This window comes from Arvicanthis niloticus, chromosome 26 (assembly GCF_011762505.2).
Source record: "Arvicanthis niloticus isolate mArvNil1 chromosome 26, mArvNil1.pat.X, whole genome shotgun sequence".
Classification (NCBI taxonomy): Eukaryota; Metazoa; Chordata; class Mammalia; order Rodentia; family Muridae; genus Arvicanthis; species Arvicanthis niloticus.
In genome coordinates this window covers 2057501-2077997 of record NC_133434.1, presented here as the reverse complement: position 1 = coordinate 2077997, position 20497 = coordinate 2057501, and the positions used below count along the sequence as shown (strand labels likewise).

Genomic DNA, 20497 nt, shown 5'->3' with positions numbered 1-20497 from the left:
CAAAGCCCCTGAGGTATTCTCTACCTCTCTGGCCTTAGCCTCAGCTGGTGATGTGGGGATCTGAGACCACTATGAGAATAAATGTGTTTCTTTGAGTACAACTTTTGGGTCATCTAAATACAGCTTTGTTGGTGGCCCCAGCCATGCAGTAAGTAGTAAATTACCTCCTTTATCCTCCGTAAAGGAAGCCCACACTATCAACACAGTGGCTATAAAGACCAGGAGAGATTCTCAGCTCCTTGAATGTGTGAGCAGATGTCTTCTGCCTCTGGTACCCAAGGAAACATAGTTGGCATTCCCAGATTTATTTGCCCCGTCCTGTCCTTTTTGCTGCCCCCTTCCAGATGAGTTTCTCTTCAGAAGCAATGATTCAGTGCATGCGATTTGCAGGGTGACCCCAAGAAGTCCGCCATATAAGAAAGCACTTGGAACTCTAGAAGGCAGAAGCCTCCCCCCCCCCCCCCCCCCCCCCCCGCTTCTACCCCTGCTTGCTTTTTTTGGAACACTGGCATCCAGGTGTGTTGCAATGACCTCAGAACGGTAGTTTTCCTCCTGAAAAACTGGAATTGCAAACTTAACCCTGTCTCCCTAGAAAGCCAGAGTCAGCCTTTTGTTTCTTCTATCTGTCCCTGATGCTGATGTTGAGATATATTCTGTAGAATACATGGAGCCGTATAGTCATATCCTTGACCCCCAACCACTCAGCTTAGTTGAGCAGGCAGTTGACTGACTCCAAACCTGTTTTGACCCCATATCTGTCCACATTCTGATGGTCTGGCCATGCAAGCCTGTCCATCCTTTCTCAGAACCCCTTGTCAGCTCTGTTAGTCTGAGGCATGTGTCCACCTGGTGGTCCAACTCTCTACCCCCCTCACCTTTCCTTATTTCAAGTTTTACCCCTCTCAATAAGTCAAGATACACTGCTCACAAGCCTTCCCTCCCACCACCTCAAGCGGTATTCTTCATATTTCATTTTTAGCATTTATTCATGTTACCAGTTTCATTGATTTTAATTGTTGTATACTCGTGTGTAAAATTTTACAGTAGTAGAAACCCCAAAAAGTTTATGGACCCTAATTAAAAGGTAATTACCAAGACAACCATGGAAATTGACCGCCCCCCCTTCCCAGGCCAATCCTTCTCCTGTACTAGAGTAGAAACATCTGTCCTGACTTTTCAACCAGCTCATATTTGAACCTTGAAAAGCTGCTAGCTCCAGATAGACTATCTCATCCTGGGAACACTCGTGCTAAGAGTCCACCTTTGTCTTAGGGTAGGTGGGCAGTATAAGCCTTGCAAAAGGAACAGGCTTCCAGAGACACCAGACAGTCACAGTTGCAGTCTCTTAGGTTCGGAACAGCAGCGCAGGGTTCTAGCAGCTACTCCCAAGTGATATGAAAAAAACATGAGAGGGAGATCCCACAGATCTTGGCACCCTCAGCAAGTATCCTATGTAGTAATCTCTTTAAATAGGGAGCATCCTTAGGAGAAACTGTTGAGTGACAAAAGCTATAGGAGAGGGTTCCCAGAATTCTGGCCACTGGGAAAGAAGAGGGGGGATAAATGCACATGTATTGCTTATATTCTCCAAAAGAGGACCACGTAGTGACCTATTTCCCAGCATGGTGACCGAGCCAAGATTGGCAGACTGCATATTGCAAGTTATTTAAAACAGAGAATTGAAATTGTCCTCACCAAAATTAAATCATAAATATTGAGCTGGCTGTGACAGAGATGCCTTAAGCCTACCACTCAGAGGAGGCAGAGGCAGGCAGAGCTTTGTGAATTCTAGGCCAGCCTGATCTATAGAGTGAGTTTCAGGACAGTGATGGATGCACAGAGAGACTCTGGCTCCAAGAGGGAGGAAGGAAGAGAAAAAGAAAAAAATGATGAATATTGGAGATGATAACCATTTAATATGTAGCTTGATTTGATCATTCTATGGTACCCATGGGGGTCAAAACCTCACATTGTTCCCCATAAATATATACAATTATTATTCATCAATTACCAAAAAAAAAGACTTTCAGAAAGTGAGGGGCAGAAGGTCAAAACTATTGACAGTGGTTCACTTTACCGAACAAGGAAGAAACAGAGCATAGGCCATGAGGATACAAATGTCTTTGTAAGCCCTGTTCTGTGACATCATTGACATCATATGAATTCTTTACATCATTATTCAAAGAAAACAGTCTGGACTGGGGATGTAGTTCAGTATTTGATACTCAATACAGAAAATAAAATAACAGACAAATGCAAACTGCAATTGTTGAATTCAACAAAAAGGTAAGAAACTCAGCAACAGGTCAACCTGCTTGAAGAAACAAATGGCCTTATGGCGACTTTATTGTCTTTGTATCCCTCACAGGACAGACAGTAGACAATATAGAAAGTCTTCTGTCAGATAACTGTTAACCTATGAACTACATCATTTCTCAGCTATTGCCTGTTGAATAAGACAAGAAATACTTTAGCCACAATTAGCGATTTTACAGGCCACCAGTGGCTTCTAGGCTGGACTGTTGGTCAAAGTGAGTGAGACCCCAGCAACCTCATTATGGAACCCCCAGTTTCCTGGCTTACGGCTCACACTGAACTCCAACTGAGAATCTGTTGGTTGGAAATGAACTCCCGAGCCCAATGTCTTAATTTCCATGGCTGAATAGTGCCTCCATGAGGTCTGTGAATGCCCACTGTCCTTTCTTAGAGCCCCCTAGGGTTCTAAGATCCATGGCTCCTGACCCATGTTGGCAGGTTAGTTACTGTTCTTTCTACAAAGGAAGCTTTGCATCTGCTATTTCCTTCAACCTGTCCCCAACTCTATTCAAAAGTCCTTTTTTTTTATTGTTTTGTTTTTCAAGACAGGGTTTCTCTGTGTAACCCTGGCTGTCCTGGAACTCACTCTGTAGACCAGGCTGGCCTGGAAGTCACAGAAATCTGCCTGCCTCTGCCTCTTGAGTGCTGGGATTAAGGTGTGGCCCTACCACCCAGCTGTCAAAAGTCCTTTTTTAAAAAAAAAATAAGGACACTGAGGCTTATAAAGTTAAGCTATTTGAAAAACACCTCTCCCTTAGAGACTGTAATAAAATGTTACACAGTTTTTAATTATATGTGTCTATAGCATATGCAGAAAGCCTAGCACATACAGTTGGTGTGTGTGTATTCAATGCACATAAGTATTAAATATATATTTTAACTATATTATTATTTTTATAATATTTATTTAAATATTATATTTTAAATATTTAAAACAAGTATATATATTTTTTCAATATATTAAATATACATATATGTATATTAACACAAGTGTTATTACACACACACACACACACACACACACACACATGTAACTGGTTACATTGACAAGCTAGATAAATCTATAGGACTCCTACAGTAGTTCTGGAGTTCTGCTAGGCATATTACCTACAGCCCTTCCCCACAACAAAAACCCATAATCCAAGGAGTACTTGCTAAGCCTGGTCAGAGGCTTCCACATGTGTTAACAATGACTCACTTCTCTCAAAGTGAGAGACCAGACAAAGGACATTCACCCTCTGTGGATTCTAGGTCAACGTCTGGTAGCCTTGTGTGTTGTCTCAGAGGGTGAATCTATCTCAGGATTCAGAGAGGATGAATTAAACGCATGGGCTGTCCAGGTAGACTGGCTGTATCTGACTCCCAGCCTGTTGTTCACTAGCTATTGTTACTGGGCAATACTCTTATTTCAGCTGCCTCACACGAAAAATAAGCAACAGTAACAGTACTGACCTCCCAAGGTTGGTGTGACTGTTAAAGGGGGGAAGATGTCTTTAATGCTTAGGCAGAACCTATGACAAGTCGACACTCAGTAACCATCCCTATGCTGGGTTTCTCTCTGCCTGAAGTGTGCTTGTGTCCAGAACGCCCAGAGCATTCAAAGGTGGGCTGGCTGGAGGCACATGTCGGTTTCTAGCCCAGTGAATGTACAAATCCCCTTTGTAGGGCTTCTCTCCAAGAGTCCAGCTGTGTGCATCTGGCTGGAGAGATTAAATTATTTTTGAATTCCTAACCGAATGTTCTTTTAATGGAAACTTAATGACAGACATTGAAATAGATTTCCTCCAAAAGTCCTCCTCCTGCGTGCCCCCCTCCCCATGACTCTGTGTTGCACAGTTCCCGATAACCTTCATTCCCTACCCCTGGACTTTTATCTCTCCAGTGACATACAGCTCTTACTGGACAGAAAGAGGAAATTCCAGTCATTGTTCTTAAACTTCTGGCTTCCAAAATAAAATGCTCTATCTCGCCTGTCAAGCTTTGATTGACACACACTTCCTGTAATGGCAGACAGTAACGAACCAGGGGGTGGGGCCTAGTGCTCATTTGCATTCTCGACATTAAAAGTTTTCCTCTTGTTTGTTCTTGAAAGGGAACGCATCTCCATACCAGTCACAGAAGCACTGTGGGAGACTCATTTCTAGGTTTAAGAAAAACCTCATAAGGGACGTAGTCCAAGCCTTCCTGTCATGAACTCAGAAAGTTTATCTTTAATGACCAAAGCCTTTTAGTGGTGAAAATGGACACTCCGATGACCATCTCATTATGACTGGAACTGCTCTTTTCTTTCTGCCCTTTAGCCTCTCAAATCTACACTCTAAATACTGACTAGGAGGGTTCAAGTGGGTCCCAACTCTCCACGTCAATATCGCAACAGAGATAAATTGGGCAAGCCAAGAGGGTCAGCAGCAGGAAAAACTTTGAACATGACAGTGTACCATAGCATGCAGTTTTTCTTTAAAAAAAAAAAAATAGACTTTCTTTTAAAGTGGATAAACAGTAAATATAGTAAGATGGCATATAGTTATATACTATAACTGATAATGGTTCCGATGTGCCCAGGTGCTACTGGGACCAAGGTTTCTCTGCTGGAACAAAGAACTGACCCTTCACCCTGGTGGTCACCACTTGGCCTCCGGATGCCTCCTGCTTCTCATTTGTTTTCTCTCCTCAGTGGTCTCTGTGTTGCATTGTTAGCATCCTTTCTCCAAAGCCCAAGATTTTTAATTCTGGTTTTGAGCTCTAAGCACACCTGAGAACTCTCAAGAGTTGCCTGAACCCCCACCCTACTTCCTAAGAGCTCTTTGGGATGTGAGTGATGGGTATAGAGAATGTGTATTAAAAAGGAGAGGTCCTGGGTTCTGATAAAGGAATATGTAGAAGCAACCCAGAAACAGACCAATCAGCAAGATTCACATTGCTCAACTCCCTTAACACTCAAAGGGACGGCTTGTTCCCAAGCACTCTGGCAGTCCCCAAGCACACTGCCAGGGAGCAGACGAGAGCAGAGTAGTAGGCCCTGAGTGTATGACCTGAGTGAATGACCACCATTCCTGCTGGTTTTTACAGAGCTGCAGAGTGGTAAGGCCTCCTGTCTATGGATCAGCAGAGAATTCCAGCTCCCTTAGGCTTTTGATATCTGGTGTCTTTTAACTTGGTCAGCAAATCATGTCATTTACAGGCACAGAGTAACATTCAGTTTGGACCAGATGTGTTGACTATTGTGGCCTCTGACATGATGTGCCATTGGTCTGGGCCAAGACAAGTGTACGTGTGAAGATCTGTACAAACTCAACCCCTAAAATAGAAAAGCAAAGCTATCCTTACTGACAAGGGTTTGCAGCTGTCTTCCTCTGTGCCAAGACTCATGCTGGAGAAGATGTGCTAGAAGAGACTTGTCTGCAGCCTCACTCACTTCCTCCTAGGAAGTCTAGACAACAAACACGTGCAGTCTGCCTCCTTCCCACCGGTCCTGCCCCTTTCAGGAGAAAGTCTACCTTGGCAAGAATATTTTCCTCAGACACTTTTTGCTCACACAGTTTTAGAAATTTATTAATCCCATACCAAATATATATATATATATATATATATATATATATATATATATATATATATTGAATTTTGAGCAGCTTTGAATTCTACTTTTTTTTCCCAAAGGGGAATTCAGAACAGTGCAGGTATGGAAATGAACAAACAGGACATTTACATTAGAACCTTCCTCCAAAGTAAATTCTCCTGCTAACTTGTTCCCTTTGGAAGACGTAGGAATGGCCCTCAGAGACAAGAAGGAAGCAACATTCTGACTGTGATGCTTTATCTCATTCCTTTCTCCTTCATACCTAGATTTTCAGTTCACCCACTAGTCAGAGAAACACAAGAACCATTCAGTATTAGCATCACATCCTCTTCCAGGCTGACTGCTTTCCCAGTCCTCAGTACCATCTTGAAAGAGGAAAGAATAAAACCTCTTTTACCAGACCTGTAGCCCCATAGCCTATCCACTGAATATTGAAAAAAGCATCACCATGCTGTGTGTGTGTGTGTGTGTGTGTGTGTGTGTGTGTGCGCGCGCGCGCCTATAGATCAGAAGTTGGCATAAGATTTCTTCCTCAGACATTCTCTACTTGATTTTTTTAATTGTATGTGTATGGTGTTTTCCTTGCACGTGTGTCTGTGCACCTGGTGCTCATGGAGGCCAGAAAAGAACATCAGATGCCCTGAAACTGGAGTTATAGATAGTTGTGAAGTACCGTGCCAGGAATCAAACCTAGGTTCTCTGGAAGAGCAGCCATAGTGCTTTTAACCGGAGTCTTCTCTCCAGTCCCTTCACCTTTTTTTTTTTTTTTTTTTTTTTTTTTTTTTTAAAACAGTCTCTCACTGAACTGGGACCTCACCCATTCAGCTGGCCAGGAAACCCGAGTCATCCTCCTATCCCCACCTCCCCAGTACTAGGATCTGGGGGTCATGCTACTAAGTCAGGCTTTGTATGTGGTTGTTGGAGGTCTAGACCCAGGTCTTCATGCTTGTGCAGCAAGAACTTTACAGACAGGGTCATCTCTTTAGACTCGTCACCAACACTTTCAACTCAAGCATTCTCCTTTGCAAGAGAATGTTTATTTAGTGTCTAAAGAATGGACTTGGCCTCCATTTAATGCACCACAGGAAATCATTCAGGCCAAACTCTACATGAGCTGCAGCATCGAGGTTAGTTATGAAGTTGGTTGGGCCTCGCTGTTCTTCTGTACCTTGAGTTCAGAGAAGTGCGGTCACTCGATGCCACCTCACCCTTTCTGAAACATGGAGCCAGACTCAGACAAAGGCTCCAAACAGCAGAGCTTGAGAAGGTTAGAGCCTTTAGTGATTCTTTGTATGACGGTCTCTTGTTGTCAGTGATTGGGTGGTTCACTTCCCGACTCAGTGGACAGATTTTTCATTGGCGAAAGTCTACTTTAAGATAAAAGTGGCTTCTTTCTCATCCATAGAATCAAACAGGAAATATGGCTAGCTCCTGACGCTTTCTAAAGCTCCCTAGGACATGTCCTTGGATGGCTTCCACCAACACTGTATGGGTTACACAGTCACAGTGAAGATTCAGGTGAGCTCCTTTTGGCTTCCACATGCCAGTTCCACTTGCATGCATCCATCGTGTGCTTACTACTGCGGACTTACAGAGCTACGAGTCTTGTAGAATCATAGCCGTGGGGCTCAGGGGTGACTGTGCTGGTAGACCTTGCAGGTTCTCATCCTGCTTTCAGACCCCCAACTGCTGGGTGCTTCTGAACACAGCTATAGCCCATACATAGGTCCTTGAAAGGCCTTTTGTAGGTGGAAAAGCCACCGCTACATTTGGGTGTCATCTGTTTCATCAACTTCTGACAAGACAAAGTTAGGGTTGTCATAGCCTCTCTTCATCCTGGCCCTTGCGTCTTTCTCATTATAGAGGCACATGGCACAGTGAGGGGTCTCCACTTCCACCGTCTTACCAAAGTTATGGAAATCCACTCGGTATTTCCCTTCCTTGGTCTTGGATACGATGGGAACGAAGCGGTAGCCCCAAAGCACCTCCTCTGGGACGTACGATGTGCGGACCTGGCAGGTTGCACTGGTTGATTCCACAGTGCCATCTAAAAAGACGACCAACTCGAAGTCCTGCTGGGAAAGCGTTTCTGCTGCCATGTGGAAGAAAGGGCTGTTGTGGTCAATAATGTGATAGATGGTCAGTGGGGAGATGAAGAACAAATTTTCATTGCCAGCGTCGACTACGAAGTTGATATTGGTCTGATCCAAAATAATGGTCTCTCCTTCAGGAGTGATGGTTGTCTTCAGAAGCTTGCCATATATGTGACTGCCAATCAGAAGGCTCTTCCTAAGATTGGCCACTCGGATGAGGAGGCAGAGCTTCCCACCACGTTTGCTGATCACTGCATTCTTGCTGAACGTAATGGTCTTTGCACGTTTTTTGGGTCTAGAGATCTTGGCTAAAATGGCACCGCACATGAAAGAATTGATGATCACTCCAAGAATAGACTGGAAGATAAGCAGAAAAATGGCAGTGGCACACTGTTCCGTCACAAACCTGAATCCATAACCTATGGTCACTTGGGTCTCTAGAGAAAACAGAAAAGCTGAAGTCATGCCATTAATGTTCTCCACACAAGGAGTACGGTTGTCGGGTGGGTAGAACTCTGGGAGATCCTTATGAACATATGCTACGACATACCACAGGAGACCGAAGAGGAACCAACTCCCCAAGAAGGCTGTGATGAACACGGTCATTTTGTACCTCCATTTCAGGTCAAGAACAGTTGTCCAGATGTCCACAAAGAATATAAACCTCGACTGTGCATCTACATTGCCAAACTCAATGTTACACCTTCCATCTTTGGAGACCAGCCTTGCTCGTTGCCGAGAACGCCCAAATATGTGAGTGACAAACCATCTTCGAAGATGTTTGAACATCCTTTCTGTCAGTGCCCTGATCTGAAAACACATTAGAGGGCTGGTAAGATTATAGTTGTCGCTGTAGTAAATTAGGTAATTTACATACAGATCCAAAAGCCTCTGGAAAGAAAAATTCTACATCGTCAGGCTGGTTAATCATTTGCACAAACCAACTCATTTGTTCTGGTTGCCAGAATAAACCATATATAGCCTCTATGTCACATAAGAAGTGGGAAAGACACCAAGTGGAAAGTTACTAACAGACAATATGTTCAAATATTTCCTGATTCCAGTCTGTCCCACAGGACCTTAAAAATGGAGTGACCCATTATAACCTGTGCTTCTATTTATTGGATATTATTATGCAAATCATGTCTGTGTTAAAATCTATCCTGCTGCTATACAATAATAATGTGTAATATCATAAACCTGGAAGACTGTTCATATATTTGTAGTATATAAAAGTAAGTAACTGAAAAAGAAAACTCATCAATGTTTCCGTGTGTCAATATATTCCCCTAAATTGTCTTATTTGCTGCTACCAATACATCAAGAGATATTCTGATTCAGTTCAGAATCTTCTTTTAGTAAATGAAAACACTAAGATTCAACAAGTTTCAGTAACTTCACCAAAGGCATAGACCCAGTTCATGGCTGGAAGTGACACACCAGATCACGGCCTTCAGCTCACTGCTCACTGGACTAGCTCCAGCTATGCTTTGGCTCATTTGTCAGATACACTGTCCTGAAAGTGTGCTTCCCTAGAACACTTGAAGAAAGAACTGGCTAAATTCCTTTTGATTGTTTTCAGCAGCGCTCACAGCCCACCAGGTGATCCCAGAGGCTTTATCTGAGGATCTACATACCTGTGTCTACTCATTCACCATGTTCTACCAAGATTCCTGACAGATATAGAATGAGGGTGGTCACTGATATTCCATACCATCAACTGGGCTCCGAGCTGATGAACGCTAACTTCACTGATATTCCATGGAGGTAAGACCATGTTTAATCTCGTTCCTACATCCCACCACCTAGTTCAGACTGGGTACTTACCACTCTCTCCATCAGTGTGTGTGGATAACACATAGTAACAGAATGCAGCTGTCTTGAGAACAGTGTCTGATCACCAGTTTCTTATCAAGGACAGGTGTCTGAGTGTGTGTGTGTGTGTGTGTGTGTGTGTGTGTGTGTGTGTGTGAGAGAGAGAGAGAGAGAGAGAGAGAGAGAGAGAGAATTTCCAGCAAAACGGTGATGGGGCTTTCCCCTAAACAGCTAACAACAGTGAAACTCAAGGGTCTTAAGCCTAGAATACCTCTTCTCTGCCTCACCCCCTACACACACAAAATCAAGGTGTGTCCATTGTGGTTAGCACCATCTTTGTGGTATTTTTTCATTAAATGCAAAGATATTTTTAAAAATAGATCTCAAAAATCCCCCTTCAGAAATGGGTTTGCACATAAGAACTAGGAAGCGAAACCAGCTTAGTGACACATTTTAAACAAGAGTGATGTCCCTCAGTGTCTCGTTCCTGGCCTTCACCCAGGTAAATAAACATACACAGCGGCCACCACGAAATGGAGCTGTGAGAGAAAACCACAGCCATGGTGATGTTTTGAAATGTAAAGGCCAGGCTCTAAAAATAAGAACAAGAAAGAGTTACCAGGAGAGCCAAACAAGCCCTGCACAAACTGAGAGAGCTCTGCCCATCCCTCTCTGACCTCAAGTCCCCAAGAGTCAGACTAGGGGATAGCCCCAAGTGGGGCACAGAGGCCAAAGGCTTCTTCCCCAGCTACTCCCATTTACTGCATATGCACCAAGGAGCAGCCTGACCCATACCCAATGGTGACAGATACTTCTGTCCAGGAGTGGGGAAGCTCATGCTTCCTCACAAGTTCATTCTTACCTACTACCAATTCTAAGGCCAGCATGATCTATGGAACCCACACACTCTTCACCCCACATTACAATTCAAGATGACTTCTAGAACATCAACTCCCGAGTTTTTCTTGCCATCCATCCTTCTCTGCCCTTTTAAAGTTTGCTTCACTTTTGAAGGTGAAGGGTATTTTTGTAAAGCGAAGATATGTCCCCAGTAAGTTTGTTTTTTTTTTTTTTTTTTTTTTTTGATGGTGTTAGCAAAATAAAACGCTCACTTCCTGACCTCGAAAGTGGTAAAAAAAAAAAAAAAAAAACAAAAAAAAAACAAAACAAAACAAAACAAAAAAACAGGAGCAGGCAGTGGCCCGTAGTGCTTTCCCTTGATGGTCTGCACTTACCAACACTCTGAACACACTCCGATCTGAAGTATCCATGCTGGACAAAGCAAGCAACCCGTGCTGTTCAGCGTTGTCTGTACAAAGGCTGACTTCTTTTAAGCCCACCTTAATAAATCGTAAGCTTTACAATGATGTTTACTTGCATTAGCTTTCAATGGTTAACTCAAGAGTGGAGTTGTGTGGTTTAAACCAACACAAGTAGCTGTTCTCAGACCAAGCCTGGAGTTAGGAATATATATACATTTTTCACACCTCACATGGCTTGAATACCGTCATGCTAAGACATGACAAACTACAGGCTGAGGTCCTGGGCAGCAGAAGTGGATTGGATGCCAGCATGGCCCCCCTCTCCTTTGCCACGCTCTATAGCTCTCTTCCTGTTCTCCCAAGTCATGCCAAATAACTTTTGGCTTAGAAACAATTAGTTATCATCAATCTCTCAGTCGATTTTCTGAACCATACTGAATACTAACCTTTCAAGGTGATCACAAAGATACAGGTGGATAGAGAATCATAGATGGAGACATGTTTGCAAGACAAGAATAAGATCACACCAGGAAGAAACAAGATACCACATTAATCTCCCTATACAACAGCCACTGTTATGTAAGAACTGTGAGATATTATTGTGAAGTTTAATCTGGAAAAACTGGACTTTACTGGGGGTGAGCTTTACACATACGGGATTAGCCTATGATGTTGATTTGTTTGTTGAAAGAGTGAGGAGAACTAAGATAGCCCAAGGAAACAGGTAAATCCCTCCACTAACCAAACCCATCAGTCACGCGGATAGATCTGCTATTATTCAGATCCCACTTTGCTTGGACTGTGCCCTTTCATGTAACCACAGACAGAGCCGTTGTGCATTTATGAGCGACTGGTCAATTAGAGATTATCGTTGGTGTCGTAGGTTATGTAATGTGCCCTAGCATTTAGGTTCCTTTCTATTGAAATCAGTAAATCTTAATAGTAAGCAAAGGGCTTCACATTAGCTAGTATTTGCCAAAGTACCCTTGGTGGCTGGCAAAACAAGTGGATTATATCATTGCTGCTTGCTCTTAATGCTATAGCCTTCTTATTCTGTAAATAGGACATTTGCAGAAAACAAGAATTTTTTCTATACTTCCTGCTCACTGGTTGTCGGCTTATTCCTTAGGACTTAAAAGATAAACACACCTCTTCCTATACTCAAGAGGCTCATAGTCAAATACAGAGGTGAGTTGAGAATGTTGGAACCCTCTGTGGTCTGTGTAACCCCACCCAAACAACTTTTCTACATGACTTCTTATTAGCAATGGATCCAGCTGCTGACGATATATGTTTCAACCAGTTGCATACACCTTTCTGTATACATTAACATATTCATCTATAATTTGTCCATGGTGATGTGTTGACATTACTGTGTGGACTGTGCTAGACACACAGAAGCAATGCCTGACCACAAGGACGCCATCCTTGACAGCCTGCAGCTCCCAGGTGGGCTGGAGATGAACAGATGCATCCATAAGCAAACAGACACAGAGAACCATCACTGTGATATGAGCAGCGGGTACCTCCAGAGAGTGCCTATTGAGAACAGAACAGTGACACAGAAGCCAGCCCCTAAAGATGTGTTAGAGTTGCAGGTAGCAAGAACTCCACAAACAAGTTGTGATAAATAAATAGACGTGTGTGCAAACATTGAGAGCTGGCAGTTGCCCACACTGCCATCAGCTCCTCCTGCAGGAAAGCTATCTTAGGAGGGGTATTCCTGTGTACTACAGTGACTACCCTGCATTTAATTGTGTGTGTGTGGCCCAGGTAGGAGTAACAGAAGAAAAAGAAGCTCACAGGAGCAGAAAGAAGATCCAGGAGAATGAGAATTAGAATCCTAAAGGAGCTTGATACAGCCTAGGGCTGGAAAGTCAGGCAGGAGCCAAACTCAGTGCCAGGGAGCCATTTCTGCCTTTGCTTCAGACCCTCAGGATAAGCTGGTTCTGAGAAGGACGCCCCTCCTATCAGAGCTCCAGAGACAAATCATACTTCTAAATCAGCTCAGAACACCACTGTGTTAAGGTCTTTGAAAACAAATGCATCTTCCTTCAGAGTCTCCTTGATGCTGTTAAAAACACACTCTTCATTTGCAGTCGTCATCCACTGCAGCAAACTGGCTCTTCTCAAGCTTGTCTTCCCTGCTAATAAGAACCTAAGTGCAGAGGTTGTTTTGAGGCATCCACCCAAGAACACTTGGAGCTGGGGTTTCCTGCTGCATTTATCACTCCACCTCTTTCCCAGCCCTGTTCAGTGGAAGAGAGGAAGCTCAATGTTTGTATTACCCATGAGTTTGAATTACAGAGGCTATTGTGCCTTTAAACTAAAAATTTTTCACAGCTCCTACACAATCTCAGTTTAACTCTAAGATATTTCTGGGAGTCGAGTTTTCATGTTAGAGTAGGAAATGTGAGCTGGGTGGCCCAGAAGCAGATGTCAAATGATTTTTCTCTAGTTCCTGGTAACTCTGATGCAGAGGGATTTCAAGTTCCTATGAAATCGCTCTGCCTTGTCTCAGTCCAAGAATCGATTGATGTCAACAACCATCTCTGGGTCTTCTGCACTAATGTATCCCCTGGACTCTGGTGCATCCTCTCTTGTGTTAATCAAAAGACTTAAGCACATGTTCTGCCTATTGACCACCTACTAAGTACCAGGTGCCATGATAAGAGCAAAGAAGGAACTACTTTGCAGCTGCACCCAAAGAGTCACTCAGTAATTGTCATGCAATTACTGTGTCTCAAGTTTGACCTCTTGAGCTCAACTTTGCTAAAGAGAGAACACACACACACACACACACCCCACAAACACAAACACACACTCGCCTGTGTGCACACGCTTTGGTAGAGGGCTTCTTCTTTTCTGTGAAAATCAGCCGAGGATGTCTGAAAACAGCCACCCAGTCGGATCTGCAAACCAACAGAGCCTGTTCCTGTGCTGCCTCTAGACTGTCTAAGGCCCACAGAATTGGGCCTTTGGCTGGGCATGTTAGAACTTTCTTCTGACGTCCTTGTCATAATTGAGCATCTAGTTCAATGGTTCTCAACCTTTCTAATGTTGAAACCCTTTAATACAGTTTCTCATGTTGTGGTGACCCCCAGCCATAAAAATTATTTCATTACTACTTCATAACTGTAAGTTTGCTACTATCATAAATCATAATGTAAATATCTGATGTACAGGGTATGATATGCAACCCTCCAAAGCAGTCAAAATCCACAGGTTATGAACTGCTGGTCTAGTTCATTTAAAGAGGTCAGTTGGACTTAGTCCTTCCCAGTCTTACATCCTAGGTATCCCCATGCCTTTGGCAGGCTAAACTGGGTAGTATATGGGAAAATATGTCACTGTTGAGGGCTAAGTGTGCTTTATGACCTCTCCCCCAGGAAACCAGAGTTGCATATCCAGGATGTAAATGCAACATAGTCCTTCCTGGGTTCTTCTGTCCTTCCAGAAGGGAGTTTGGGAACAAGCTAGAGGGAGCCATTTGGTCTGGTGGTATCAGTACCTTCACAGGCACACAGTGTCCTGCAGGTGTCTCAGAGCCAGCTCTTTGCAGCCCATCATCTGAGCTGCAAGGGAAGCAAAACATGAGAAGATAGGAGACCTGGAGCAAGATTGTTTCCAGAGCAGGCAATGAGCAGATGCAACTTGGCAAAGTAAAATTGTTCCAGCTTATGTCCACGGGCCTGGACTTGAACTCTAGATGTGCCATCTAGTGGCCAGGTGAGCCCAAGAAAGTCGCTCTGCTTTTCAAAGCCTCAGTTTCCTCATCTGTGAGATGGCTCTAATGTTATCCTTCCAAATGTTGTATAGTAGAATACGCAAAGTCCCTAGAGCATGCAGCAAGCAGTGGCAATGGATATTCATGGTTCCCAGACTGAAACAGCACATCAGTTTAGCCAAATGTCACTGGCTCTCAACACCATGGACTACCACATGGCCAAACGGTGACTACACCAAAGGAGAAAAGGCTGGTGAAAGGGCAGGAAAAGAAAAATTCCGAACAAGTGTGTGTGCATGTGCGCGTGCATGTGAGACTGGTACTGGCTTCAGAGCCCACTGCCTGATAGGAAGGGAAAGCCTAGGAGAGGCAAAGATTATTTCAGAAGAGATTGGTCAATAATAAAGGCAGAAGCATCTTCCCAGAGAAGAGAGAATAGGATAGAGAGGGAACAATATTTAGCAAGGTTGATCTGAGGCCTGGTACCTAGGCACAATGCCCATCTTCTCTGCCATAGCAACTAATTAGAGTGTGACCAGCATCACTGCTGTGTACACACTGCTGTGTACACTTGTTCTCTGAACAGGCAGCCTCTTGCCTGGTACCCACAATTGGGTTTTGATGGACAAACAGTGTCACAGACATCATCAACACAAGCGCTCTGCTCACCATAGGTCTAAGGGGTAAGGGTGCTTGCTATGTAAGGATTAAGGGCCTGAGTTCAGATCCCTAGCACCCATATGAAAAAGCCAGGTGTGTAACTCAGTCACCTGAAGGTTTCAGGGTGGAGACAAATGGTGAAAACTGACACTCCTAGCTGCTTGCTGGCCGAAGTCACATGTGCAAGCGCCACTCTGCATTGGTTTGCTTTGCTATAAAGATGTAAATAACTAAGGAAGCTACCAAATGGTGTACAAAAGGCCATTGTGATGACATAAAGTCTGGAAGTTCAGGTTTAAAATGCTGTCTAGATAACTGGTTTGTCACTGTGCATCCTGAGAGAATCACAAGCAGAGAAAGACCTTGGCTTTGGGTCTCAGGGGAGGCCCGGGAGTGCTATCATTCCTTTAGATAAGCCAGGCTGGGAGCAGACAAAGCTGTAGGAAGGGAAGATGTCTGTGACGTGAGGTATTACCAGTCTTGAGTAGAAGCACATGCTTGCTGTGGGATTAGAAGACATCAGGTTGGGTGCTGGGAACTTCTCCTATGTGGCTTCCCAGCAGATTTCCTAGTGCATGCACCTCATAACCTAGTGCATGCACCTCATAACCGTTTCTCTCTCTTTCTGTCTGTCTGTCTGTCTTTCTTTCTTTCTTGGTTTTTTTTTTTTGAGACAGGGTTTCTCTGTGTAGCCCTGGCTGTCCTGGAACTCACTCTGTAGACCAGGTTGGCCTCGAACTCAAAAATCCACCTGCCTCTGCCTCCCAAGTGCTGGGATTAAAGGCGTGCGCCACCACCGCCCGGCTGTCATAACTGTTTCTTAAGATCCTCTGGAAATGGTGACGTGTTGCAACTATGTGAAGAAGGACACATGGTTTCTACTTTATCCAGAGGTGTTTTTTTTTTTTTTTTTTATATATATAAGTAGCACTCACCCAGGGTCTATAAAGATAACACCAGAGAATAGAACTCTGGGGGTAGGGATGAAAACTCGGAAGCACACAGTGAAGCTCCCAGGACTTTTTCTAAGTAACCCTCCCTCTCCTCCTCCTGCTGCTCCTCCTCCTGTTCCTTCTTCTTCTCTCCTCCTCTTCCTCTTCTTTCTCCTCTTCCTTCTTCTCCCTCTTCCCTCCCTTCCTCCCTCCCTCCCTTCCTCCCTCCTCCCTCCCTTCCTCTCTCTCTTTTCTCTTTCTTTCTCTCTCTCTCTCTTTCTCTCTTTCTCTCTCTTTCTTTCTCTCTCTCTCTTTCTTTCTTTCTTTCTTTCTTTCTTTCTTTCTTTCTTTCTTTCTTTCTTTCTTTCTTTCTTTCTTTCTGTTTGTTTTTTCAAAACAGGATTTCTCTGTAGCGCCCTGGCTGTCCTGGAACTCACCTCTGTAGACCAGGCCGCTCTCAAACTCAGAGATCCACCCGCCTCTCGTAGAATTAAAGGGGATCTCCATCAATGCTCTACACAATCTTCACTTCTAAGCCCATGAGCACAGTGCTTTACCAAGAGTAAGCTTTGCTTTATTACCTGTGAGTAGGCTGAGTCTGAGTTGACAGGAAAGAAAGCTAAAAATGGAGACTTGAGCTCCAAAACGGATGAAGATAAAGCCCCCTACCCTTGAAAAGTGAGAGTGTGGGAAGAGTGGTAGGTAATAAAGGGTCCCAGGGTGCCTCTCTGTCCGGCAGGAGACACTGCTACATGCTATGTGTACAGCGCCCCCTGGAGCACAACATAAGTAGTGCTTCTCTGATAGCGATATCTTGAGGCTGTAAAGCCAAGACCAGATGCCAAAGTCCCTTACCTGAATCCTTGTATTTAAATTCCATAATAGTTCTGAGAACCTGAGAACTGAGGTCCACGGATGTTAAACAACTCGTACAAGGTCACAAAGCAGAAAAACAAACATAAAGATTAGAAGAAACTTTGTTTTTAAGCCCCATAGCATACTCAGAACAGCTGTGAATAGCAAGAGAAGACAAACATGCTTTCAACACCTGCTCACTGGAATGGTGTCTTGGCTCACGTCACTGCTTTGTGTGAGAAATCACTCAAATGGTCAGAGCTGGTAAGAGATTAAGAGGGAATATCAGATAGAGGAGAAAGAGAAGGTTTTCTGGTCAAGGAAGAGTCTATAAGAAGAGAATAGAAGGATATAGGGGTGGGGGTTCAGTGGGGAGGGCACAGGGCACACTGGATTGGATCTGAGGGTCACTGGTGTCACAGCTGTGCTATTCAATGTCCCAGACAGTTCAGAAATAGTCAGAATGCCAGTGGAACTAAGAGGTAACTGTGGATGTAGGTGAAGACTTTACATCATCAAAATCTCTGCTTCCTTCTACAGAATGACTGGAGCAGGCAATGGCCTGCAGCTGGAGGAATGGTGTCTTGGAGGAATGGAATCTTGGCTGTGGAGCCAGTGCTAAGTTATGCCTGGGCATGGGAGTGAGACTGGGTGGCAAGAAGACAGACACATGCAGGTGGCAATCCACCCCTGTTGTGCTCCTACAATGAAAGCCAAACAATGCCCTCTTCAAATCTCCCTCCCATGATCTCTCCTCTGTAAGGACGACTGATACTCTACCTCCACCATCCCCTCACAGACACCTGACTTCTTGGCCTCAACTTCACTATCACTCCTGACAAACCTGAAATGGCAGCTTGACCACACCCTTCCCTTATGATATGATGTGTGATTGTACCCTCTTCATAAGTTGAGCAGTTATTCCAATATACATTCACTCTTCACTAGTCTGAGGGCAGTAACCCCAACTCTGTCCTCTGTGTTGTCCCTAGTGCCCAGTGACCCCCAGCTTGGAAGAGCTAGAGGCCCAGTCAGCATCATTTTCCAAGAAAATAGGTAGCTCCAGGAAAGTATAAAGGTCTCATAAAGCTTAATCCTCATAAAGACGTGGTAGCAATGTCAGATTGTGGACTCTGGAGTGGTAGCACTTAGTTACTGTAGAACCTGGGTGGGCAGGTGCGTGTGTCACTGAGACTGCCTGAGAAGTTCTTCTGAGACAAACCTTGTTCAGCTCTCTGGTGGTCTGGTGTCCAAAGATCAATCAAGTTACTTGCCTTTATCTAAAGAGGAGTGACGCTTCTCAGAGTCAGGTATGAGTGAACCTTGTGTCCTCATCAGACCTACCTGCCTCTGGGTTTGGTTAGAGGGCAAGGATACAGTGAAGAAGACACCTAGGAATGCCCAATACCATCTAGAGACATGGGACAGATTTCTACAGAGTCCTAGATACAATTCTAAATTGATGGGCCAGGCCAGACTCTTTCTTCCACATAGGGAGACTCATGAAATTAACTCAAATTTTCAGACTTGGACCCAGTCCAGGCCTTCCTGAGAGTATCTGTCCTAACAGCAAATTCTGGTTCCTAATAAATTTAGGATTTAAAATTAAATTAACACAATGATCCAGAGGCTTATTCTGGCCTTAGAGTTTCTTGATTCCTCTTCCTATTAAGCAGAGAACCCCTACACTGAAGGTGTCTGGGTATATAACCTTACACTGAAACCAGTGTACATTCTCAGCAAACAGTATAGAAAAAGGAACTGCAGAAAAGTCATATTATACACTCAGGAGGATATTAGATGTTTAGAGGAATCCTAGAGTGGATTATTTTATAAAGTGAAGAACAATTTTTTGCAAATCAAATAATCACCAAGCACTCTTGTATCCTGTAATAGTGTGTGTTTGGGTGGAGGCTGTTATTCTGGAAACTGGACACATTTGTAATGACGCTACTCTTAAATTTCACATGTCAAGCCACCCACCTCAAATGGCACGGCAATTTCATGAAAGAATTTAAATGTTTATAAAAATGTGTATTTATTATGTGCACACAAACCCTGTTATTAGTCTGACCCTTCTGGTTCTCTGTGGTTTGGGTTCTATTACATCAACTTGGTCCTTTCAGCCCAGAAATAAATGAATTCCATGTGGGCGAGAGCCCCAAACACTGTCTGCAACAGGAACTATGCTCTGCTTTAAAGAAAACATATAGAATCCCCAGCCTTGACATTCCTGAGAAGGGTAACCATTCACTAAGGCCTACAGAGGAGGAACAGGGAAACCTGTGTCCATGTGTTACATCCATGGACAATGACTGTCTCAGCTCAGCTTGATGCACAGATGAAGTTGGAGGCCTTCTGTGTTTGGAGAGGGTGTGGGAAGCCTTCTGGTCCCACATTCTAGCTGATGTTTTCTATTTTCCTGTCTCGGTCCCATCGAGTCTCCAGAGCAGAATGTGACAAGTAGGTTTGTGTATTAGAATCTAAAGGTAGTAGTCATTTATTTGCTTGAACACCGGGTGCTGAATAACCTCTGAATGGGTCAGCTTCTTCAGCTGAGTGAGGACATTCAGATATACTGTACGTTCAGACAGCTGCAACAGCCCTGGGGATAGGAAGCAACGGAGCCTAAGTTTACCTTACCGAGTCCTGCCACTCTTGAAGGAATAGAAGGAAAGGAAGGCACAGACTCAGAGACACCATTGTCTCTACTGTCTTTCAATCTGAGCTCTACGACCCCTGTCAAGGGTGCACTTCATGGAACTTCCTGAAGGGTAAAGAGAAGGACACAGCTTGAGGTAGCCCATGGAATAGCTCAGGACCAGTCTTCCTGTAGCTTCTATTGCTGTGCCCCAGGGAGCCTTCAAAGGTCAATGATTACCCATTTGGGCTTGAGCTCTGCCAAGCCATCAGGGTTACATTAATGGGGAGGCACGGCATCTACCCTTCCACATCAAGGTGCTTTCTGGGAAAGCCCTGGGGCCAGAAGGAAGTGGAGCTGGTAGTCTCTGTGACCCTCTTTTTGTGTGCCACCGAGCTGTTCTCCGTACATGCCCAGTTCACATCTTCGAGCCTCTTCTTTTGGGTAATTGGAATGGCCTTCTCCTTGATACAGACAGAACCCACATAGAGAGACCTCTCATTGTCACAGAGTCTTCCCACCCCATTCCTTCTGTGACTACAAAACATTTCATACATCCTTCACTTACTCTGTGTCTGTCGTTGAAATGAGAAAGACAAGCACAAGGAACATCTCTCCA

General features: G+C 44.1%; 1 protein-coding gene across 4 annotated transcripts in view; it reads right to left on the bottom strand.

Moving 5' to 3' along the window:
* Positions 1 to 967: 967 nt before the first annotated feature.
* The window catches only part of Kcnj1 (potassium inwardly rectifying channel subfamily J member 1), a 33001-nt gene continuing 13471 nt past the window's right edge, over positions 968 to 20497 (bottom strand). Inside the window, exons 1-2 of one of the 4 annotated variants that reach the window (XM_076924595.1) lie at positions 11037 to 11263; positions 968 to 8796 (exon numbers count right to left, since the gene is read on the bottom strand). In XM_076924595.1, the coding sequence (XP_076780710.1) occupies positions 7657 to 8796; positions 11037 to 11072 (1176 nt within the window). In that variant the 5' untranslated portion in view covers positions 11073 to 11263 and the 3' untranslated portion in view covers positions 968 to 7656. Of the gene's footprint in view, positions 8816 to 9813; positions 9907 to 11036; positions 11264 to 20497 lie in introns of those variants that run through there. The other 3 variants (XM_076924596.1, XM_076924597.1, XM_076924598.1) reach the window with 3 other exon arrangements.